Source organism: Ochotona princeps, chromosome 2 (genome assembly GCF_030435755.1).
Source record: "Ochotona princeps isolate mOchPri1 chromosome 2, mOchPri1.hap1, whole genome shotgun sequence".
NCBI lineage: Eukaryota > Metazoa > Chordata > Mammalia > Lagomorpha > Ochotonidae > Ochotona > Ochotona princeps.
This window is the reverse complement of record NC_080833.1, coordinates 133208896-133217993: the sequence shown is the minus strand read 5'-3', so window position 1 is coordinate 133217993 and position 9098 is coordinate 133208896. Positions and strand designations below refer to the sequence as shown.

General features: G+C 51.1%; 1 protein-coding gene across 1 annotated transcript; it reads right to left on the bottom strand.

Moving 5' to 3' along the window:
* Window positions 1-5867: 5867 nt before the first annotated feature.
* On the bottom strand, window positions 5868-8531 carry LOC101533913 (PRAME family member 12-like). Its single transcript, XM_004592447.3, has 3 exons — window positions 8254-8531; window positions 7174-7746; window positions 5868-6444 (listed from the first exon to the last, which is right to left on the bottom strand). Exons 1-3 carry the CDS (start codon window positions 8529-8531, stop codon window positions 5868-5870), a joined length of 1428 nt encoding a protein of 475 aa, XP_004592504.3.
* Between the last annotated feature and the right edge of the window lie 567 nt (window positions 8532-9098).

Genomic DNA, 9098 nt, shown 5'->3' with positions numbered 1-9098 from the left:
CTGGCTTTGTCTCGCTCGGGTTTTGTTCCCCACTTAGCACTCCTGTGTACGCGGCTTTGGCCAGGTTCTTGCAGTTTCTCAGCAATTCTCCTCCCCAAGTCAGCGCTCATTCTGATTACTTTCTGTTTCCTGAATCAAGATGCATGCTGGCTGGCTGGGCCACATGCACGTCAGGTCTGCTGCAGCTGCCACCTGAGAGTTGATTAAGAGCCATATCAACTTGGGCGCCAGGACCTTGCAGGGGACATGATGGCATCTCCCAACAGGACACAGGGGGCTTCTCTCCCTGGGGTGACCCTGCCTGTGCTGGAGGCAGATGAGCTGCGGCAGAGGACTGCCAAGGCTGCATGGGTCCCAGGAGTGGAAGAGAAGACAGACAGGGGACCAGAATGTCCCCTTCTGTCCACCTCCCCCTGCCATCCCTTGCAGCTTGCTGGATTGGCAGTGCTCCTCCTCCAAGTGTGCTACAGTGTCAGTTATAGCTCTTTGGAGCAGTCCTCCCTGACTATTCCACCATGGCCAGCCTCCACTCTGCTGGTTTTCTCTGTGGGACAGATGCATGGCCATTTTCCACCATGCACATTGCAGTGGTGGAGGGGACCTGGGACAGACAGGCTCAGGAACCACACTGATTCAGTTGGGACCCCAGGACCAGCCCTCGCATGATCAGTGCTCAGACTGGGCAGTGAGGCCGGGCCCTGCATCCGGTTGTCACTGGCACATTCACAGCCACGGGTAAGGACAATGCCAGAGCAGGCAAGAGCAGGTCCCACAGTGGCTCCTTTACACCCAGGCCTGGCCTCGGGGTTGTGGCTGAGATGTTGGTGATGTGTGCCAGTGCTGGAGCTCCAGGCTTGAGGAGGATCTGGGGAAGTAATGGGTTGGAGGGGGAGCAAAGACGAAAAATTGTGGGCTTAGGGTGGAGGAGTCTGTGAACTTCAGAGACTCCCCAGGCAGTAAGGAGCAAGTGAGCTACTGTCTCGGGGCCATCTCCTGTTGGCCCCGACCAGTGGCCATACAGCAGGCTTATTGATTTTCAACCCAATAAATATGCAGGGCCCAATGTGATAGCTCAATAGCTAAATCCTCAGTGCCTGGATCCCATATGGGTGCTGATTCATGTCCCAGCTACTCCACTTCCCATGAAACTCCCTATTAATGGACTTGGAAAGCAGTCAAGCATGGCCCAAAGCCTTGGGATCCTGTACTAGCATGGGAGACCTGGAAAAAGCCCCTGGTTCCTGCTTTCAGATTGGCTCAGCTCCAGCCATTGAGGCTACTGCGGGAATGAACCAGCAAATGGAAGATCTTTCTCTGTCTCCTTTCTCTGTAAAATCTGATCTAGTTTCCAATAAATAAATACATCTTTTTAATAGAAAAGAATCTGCAAATCTCCCTGTTATGGTCACAGTGACCTCAATAAAAGGGTACCCAGAGAGTCGGCGGGAGGGTGGGCAGAGCAGATGGGGAGGGAGTTGGGGCAGGGTGAGCTACGAGTGAGCTATGAGGGCAGGAAAGGGGTTCTACAGATTCCAGCATCTCCTCAGGGGTCCCCACAGGGACCGTACAGCAGCCTCACGGGACCCAGCACAGGGTGCAGGGACTGGGCAGCTGTGGCAGTACAGGTTGTCATCCTTCATGCAGCATCTGCACGAAGTTGCAGAGGAAGCTGAGGCTTGGGGAAGACAGTTGCATGGCCAGAGTCGCATGGTGAGAAGGTGGGGGCCAATCATGTTGAGGAAGAAGAGCGGGGCCTGGTCACAGTGAGGAACAGAGTGGCCCAGTTACAGTAAGAAAGTTGGGCAGCCTGGTCTGCAGCAGATGGTGCCCCCAGAGTCCTTACTCTCTGTGACAATGAAGTTTTCAAGAGAGCACACCAAAGGCCAGCCTGCATGCTCATATCACTCATTCACCCATTCACTCGTTCTCCCACATTTCCCAGGACCAGGACAGTCCCATTGCTCTCTTTCTCTGTCCTGCCAGGTCCAGGTGCCACACACCTGCAGCACAAGGTCCCTCCTGGGCTTTCCTCAGTCTGGGAAATGAGGCCCACTTCCCCGTTCTCTGCTCTTCCACTCCATGAGCCACTGGGCCCTGGAGGTGTCCATGACATCTGGTAACACCACTTCCATGTAGCACCACTGAAAAGCCATGGGCCAGGAAGCGAGGGCCTCAGAGCAACCATACCAGGCTGGAACAATGCCTTCCAGTTCTTTCCTCACTCATTCATTAGTTCATTCATTATCCTGTGTCTGTCTAGGACTGCCTGGAGCCCAGGCCATACAAACACAGACCCAGTTCACAGAGGCGGTGTAGTAGCCAGGGGTACAGGCTAAGGACAATGACGGGACGCAACCCTGGAGAGAAAAAGGTGGGCGCTGTCAGGGCCGAGTGGAGACCACTTGGGAGGCGTGGCCAAGGATGGCTTCTCCCGCGCAGGTACAGACAGCTCACTTGGGAGAGGATTTGCTCTGACAGGGACCTGTGGAAGGCGGAGGGTGTGGTGAGGCTGCTGAGATTCAGCGGTGCCAATGGGAAATGGGAGAAGATGAGCCTGGTGGGCCGACTCCTTCGGGAGGCCCAGAGCTGCTACCAGCTCTAGGAGGATGACAAACACTCACTTGGATTAGACAGGAGATGTTTGCTGGGCGCACCTTGTGGGCAGGAATGACTGTCTCTGCCCCTCCGTGTCTGGAGACTGAGAGCGGGCCCCAGGCACCCCTGCAGACCTGGCCTGGGCCCCTCTGTTGGTTGGGTGACCCATGGCAATGGAAGGTTCAGGGGGCTGCTCTGCCCCAGTGCTAGCATTCCGGTGCCCCTGGCATCTTATTCACTCCGTACTGAGGCCTTTGACCCATTTTGAGTTGGAAAAAGGGTCAAGTTTCAGTGTCTGTATATCAATTTCGTATGTCCCAGCACCACTTGCCAAAGAGGCTGGCCTGTTTGCTCTGCATTCAGCAGGAATGGTTTGGCTGTAGGCTGAGTGGGTTGTTTCTAGGATATCCCTTCTGTTGCATTGACTTATCTTTATACCAGTACCTTGCTCTTTCGGTTACTACAGAGCTCTGAAATGTACATTAACATCAGGCGTTGTGACACCTCCAGTACTATCTTAGCCTCCAGACGTGTTCTTTCTGCTCAAGATCACTCTGGCCATGTGGGATTTTCTGTGCTGGCACATGACTTTTAGGGTTGTTTTTCTAGTTCTATCAGCTCATTGGTATTTGATGGGCATTGCATTAAATCTGTATATTGCTTTGAGTAGCAGGAACATTTTAATGCTATCTCTCCCAGTTTATGAATGCAGGGGATCTTTCAACTTTTTGTGAACATCCCTAATTTCTTTCATCAGGGTTTTCTAGTTTTAATGGTAGAAGTCTTGGAATCCTCCTGAATTTGTTCTAGATGTCGTTATTTTGGCACCTTTTATGAATGGAATTGTTTTAGTGATTTCTTTCTCAGCAAGTTCATGACTACTATGTAAAATTTTACTGATTTTTTAAAAAGATTTTATTTATTTTTATTGAAAAGTCAGATATACAGAGAGGAGGATAAACAGAGAGGAAGATCTTCCGTCCAAAGGTTCATTCCCACAGCCGCCACAATGGCCGGTGCTGAGCCAATCTGAAGCCAAAAGCCAAAAGCCAGGAACTTCTTCCAGGTCTCCCACGCAGATGCAGGTTCCAAGACTTTGGACTGTCCTCAACTGCTTTCCCAGGCCACAACAGGGAGCTGGATGGAAGTGGAGCTGCCGGGATTAGAACCGGCGCCCATATGGATTCTGGTGCATTCAAGGCGAGGACCTTAGCCACTAGGCCACCGTGCTGAGCCCCATGCTACTGATTTTTTATATGATGATTTGATGATCCTATAATTTTACTAAATTTATGTATCAGTTTCATCTTTTGGAAGAGTCTTTATTTTTTTTCTGTATTAGAATCCATCATCTACAAATAGGGATATCTTTTCTTTCTCCTTCTTATTTCTTTCTTAATGCCCTTTACTTCTTTCTCATGTCTAACTGCTACTACTATAACTTGCACTGTGTAAGAGTGACAGTGATGGCCCAGCATGATGGTCCAGTGGCTAAATCCTTGCCTTGCATATGGAGTATCTCATAGCAATACCGGTTTGTATCCCATATGTATGCCAGTTGGATGCCAGTTCGTTACCCAGCTACTCTACTTCCCATCCAGCTCCCTGCTTGTTGCCTGGGAAAGCAGTCAAGTATAGCTCAAAGTGTTGGGGCCCTGTACCCACATGGGAGACCTGGAAGAGGCTGCTGGTTCCTGGCTTCATTCAGCTCAGCTCAAGATGATGCAGCCACTTTGGGAGTGAACCGGGATATGGGACATCTTTTTGCCTCAGCCAGCTGCTCTATCCTTAGCCTGTCCTCAAGCTATAACACTGCCTCTGTGCATGAGGGAACAGGGTCTGGTGTGTATGACCTGGACTCCAGGCAGTGCTAGCAGATTTGGGATAACGAATGAACCATTGGGTGAGGCAGGGAGGACCTGGAAAGGTTGGTCCAGCTCTGTAAATATGCTTTACCAATAAAAATAAATAAATCTTAAAAAAAATAGTGACAGTGAAGAGAGGGGATGCGCATGTCTTGTTCCAGACCCTTGAGAAAATTCTTGCAGCTTTTCCCTTCAGAGTTGGCTGTGGGTCTGCCATATCCTAGCCCTAAACCTTTGTCATGTTTAGGTTTAATGTTCTGTACTTAATTTATTAAGAGTTTTTGTTATTTTTGGGCATGGTGCGATGGCCTAGCAGCTAATGTCCTCACCTTGAACAAGCCAGGATCCCATATGGGCGCTGGTTCTAATCCTGGCAGCTCCACGTCCCATCCAGCTCCCTGCCTGTGGCCCGGGGAAGCAGTCGAGGATGGCCCAAAGCCTTAGGGCCCTGCACCCACATGGTAGACCTAGAAGAGCTCCTGGCTCCTGGCTTTGGATCAGCACAACACTGGCTGTTGTGGTGATTTGGGGAGTGAATATTTGGATGGAAGATCTTCCTCTCTCTTTCTTCCTTTTTGTATATCTGACTTTGTAATGAAAATAAAAAATAAATCTTAAAAAATACAGGGTCCAACTTAGTAACTTGGTGGCTAAATTATTCACCTTGCACACACCAAGATCCTATATAGACACTTGTCTGCATTCCTGAGCTGCCCAGGGGTCTGGTGACTCGCAGTACCAAGGCAGGGAGGAGAAGTGCAGGATGGGCACCTGTGGGGGCCTCTGCTCCTTCACAGACCCTCCTTTGTCACACAGCGGCCAGTGTTTTCTTTGGAACAGTACAGCTGCACCCAGGTGGCCTGGGTCTGAGGCTGAGTGGGGCCTGCCTTGTTTGATCTGGTCAAAGGGAGGCCAGCCCTGAGGTGTCAACTGTGTTCATGGACCTCAGAGTCTCCTGGCCTGAGCTCCCTCCCTCTGCACTGGCACTGCATCAAAGACAGGGATATCTGGCTGTGTTGTGCCCGAGAATCCTGACATTTCCAATGGAAAATCAGCTGGAATCATCCTGGAGGTTGACCAGATGCACAACGTCAGACTGGCGTTATGATGCTTTATTTGTTGGCATTGAGAACAATGCAATGTTGAGATCAGAACATGGAATTCAGTAGATAGCCTGCTTCACATTACAACACAAGAAGAACCTGAGCTCTGGTGAGACTATTATTCCGTTCTGAATTTGCTGCAACCCTCCACAATCAGCCCAACTCCCTAGGCCCTTCAAGCCATGCTTCTCAGGCTGCTTTTCTCCTGTCACACTGCAGTTAGCATCTTTGAACGTCCTGCCCATGCCCATCCCAGGTCTTTGCTGCAAGTGTCCAGAAGGAAGATCTGGAAATGTGCACACAATTACTCCAGCAGGTAGCACTTGTAAAAATTAGGTTCATATTGGTAAAACACCATCCATTTTGCAGAATTCCCGCAGGGGTGCGTCCTAAACATAACCTTCTTAGGGGCTCTTATTCTTTTCAGCATACCCATCAACTCTCTACAGAGATGGACAAACCTCTCCTGTTGGGCAACGCCCTGGGGATCATAACTCTCCAATGGAGCTGGGTACCGCTCCACTCTCAGAGCACTGAGGTTGCCTGTGTGCTCCACCAGCTTCTGCATCATGGCCATGGAGATTCTGTTCCTGAAAAAACTTAAGGTGGTGAGCTGGTAGCACTGGCTCAGGACGGGCAGGATAGCACTGAGATGGGAGTCATTGATCTCACAGTCCATCAAGTCCAGGGTCATGAGTGTGGCTGCCACTCTCTCCAGCAGAACTTTGAGGGGCTCAGGACTGATGTAGGTCAGTTTGACACCACTCAGGTGCAGGTGCTTGAGTTCGCTGAGTTTTGGGCACTGGGGCAGATAATGGATATCAGATTCAGACAGCAGGCAGTTCATTACAGACAGTGCCTCCAGGGGGCTCTTCAGGCACCTGGGGAGACATCAAGCATGATTCCTGCAGCATGACACCAAGGTGGGAGACATCTGCTTGGGCCAAGCCCAAAAGCCCTGGATCCCACTCAGCCCACCCTCACCCATACCCAGTGTGCTCCAGCCCTAGCTGAGACCCTTCTTTAGAGTTAACCACTCTCAGGCTGAGGCCTCCCACTGAAACTGGAGTGACTGGGTCAAGTTCGCAAAACCTCTCAAGTTACCTTTCCTCATCTGTCCAGCAGAGTGCTACCTGTCTGGACTATGAGTGTCCAGGGGGAGACACGGATAAAGCTCAGACCCTGGACAGGTGCAGCATCAGCCCTGTGGGTGCCCATTCTGGAGGCCTCACTCACAGTCCAGGACCCCAGAACCACCTGTCACCTTTTACATGCATTTCTCACAGGTCACACACCTCCCTGGGGCTCCAGGCACCAGACACAGGCTCACCCTGTCCATACAGGTGACTGGACAGCTGACATTTTAAGGTACCCTCTTCACTGATCTATTTTTTGGGACAGATCTTCAAGAATTGCCAAACTCACCCCTATATCAGAACCTGCTCCCTCCCCCAGGCTGTTAGTTTTCTGTCACTGGGTCCTCTGCCTCAGTAACAGTTGCTCAGTATGAAGTAGAAAACCTCGTGTGTGGCTCACTGGCATATGGCTGGTGGCTGCCCCATGCTCAAAGCCCACTATGTCCTTTCAAGCAGCTTGCCTTTGTGTCTCACCTGAGCACCTGATCCAGGTTGTCCTTCAGGAAGTCGACAGAGTCCATGTAAAGGCTGCGAAGGTGGGGCATCTTGGCTAACTTGGAGCTGAAATGTGAGTTGAACTCTACCTTGTCCTCTGGGGTGATGGGGGTCGGGAGCCAGAGGTAGGAGAGACACAAATTGTGAAGGCTGCCCATCCGGCCCAGATAGGGAGCAAACTTGGCCAGGATGGAGAGTTGCCAGACAGAGTCCACTTGCATCCCCTGGATGCAGCCAAGCTCCAGACTGTCAAGGATTTTGCTCAAGCTGTGGATGTTCTTTGGCGAGATCATCAGGTTGTGACAGCACAGGTGCACCAGGCTGGCTCTCTCCTTCACCCACTGAAGCAGGTGGGTGAGGAACTCATCATGGGTGTCCTCGGTGAGGTTGATGTTTGTTATAACCTTCAAGGCTGACTTGGGCCCCTTGTGCTCCACTGGCTGTCTCCTCAGCTTGGGTTCAGGAGAGCAGGCATCATCCATGCTCGCAGCCCACACATTCCAGAAATTCACACCAGCATCCCGTAAATCCAGCACGTGCAGCTTCCCTCTCCTGGGGGTAAAAGAGGGAAGACTCAGCGAGTAGACAAATGGGACTCTGAGCTGGGGAGCCCACACTTCACACTCTGCTGCTGGCTTTCTTCTCCTATATTCTTTGATTTATTTATTTGTTTGTTTATCTGTTTATTTGTTTATTTATTTATTTATTTATCTTGCCTTTGATATATTTCTTGATCCTGACAGAGGTGAGGGGATGAGGGCTGAGAGCCCTGAGTTTGCAGCGAGGGAAGGGGCCCTTTGCTCTTTCTGTCTTTCATTCATTCCCATTTGTGCAGAGCTCCTGCCTGGTCCCCACTTCCCAGAGCCTTGAAGTAACCATGGGAAGAGGCAGGTAAGTACCCCCTCTGTCACCTCAGGAAGCCCTTTCCCAGGGGCACTCATGAGTCCTGACCTCTCTCACCTGACTCCCTTGCTTTCCAAAGTAGCTTCTGGAATGTCTTCCAGCCCTCTACCCTGCCTGAACTCATCACTCTCTTCCCTGGACCACTGTGTCAGTTACCTGGAGTCAGAGTTCTGGTCGTACTTCATATCGATCCCATCCAACACAGCATTCAGGATGTCGACTTGCGGCCATTTAGTGAGGGCGCCCAACGGGAGGAATTCAAAGGGCCAGACTCTCACCATGGCCTTCAGGATGCTCAGGAGCCTCCTGTTGAAGGCCTCTACAAAGAGCGAAGGGAACATCTCTCTGGGAAGCTGGTCCAGACTAAGGATGGTCAAGGCCTCATGACCCAGCAGGCTCTTCTGCGCCAAGTGCAGGAGTCTCAGGGGGGACATGTCGCTCATCCTGCTAAGTGCTTAGTGACAACTCTAGGGAAACATCCGGGGAGAAAAGACCTTTCAGAAGAGCTCCAAATAAGCCCTGAGTTGCCCAGTCAAGGACCCTATCTCAGACTGCTGTCATACAAGCACAGGACTGCTGAGTCGTCCCAATTCTCCTCTGTGCCTCTTGAGCACACTTCACATGTCAGCCTCACATGACACTCCTCAGGCCCTGAGGTGGCTGTAAGGGGGCTGGTGGCCCATCTGTACTGACCACTATGTTACCAAGGTGAGCACCAGTGAGGCAGCCTGCAAATGCCCTCAGCCTAGAAGGAACTAGTCTGACCATCATTCAAGGCCCTAAAGCAACAGAATTGGACATGCCAAGTGGCCCACACTGCCAATCCACTCAGGCACACTTTTGAAAAGGCAGAGTGGCAGAGAGGAAGAGACACTTGGGCTGTAAACTGCTCTTTCCCAGGTGCCCCAGCAGGAAGCTGAGCTTTAAGTAGACGTGGGACTCCATGCAATGCAGTTACCTTGAAATCAAATTTTAAAATCTACTTAAAACTTAACTGAAAA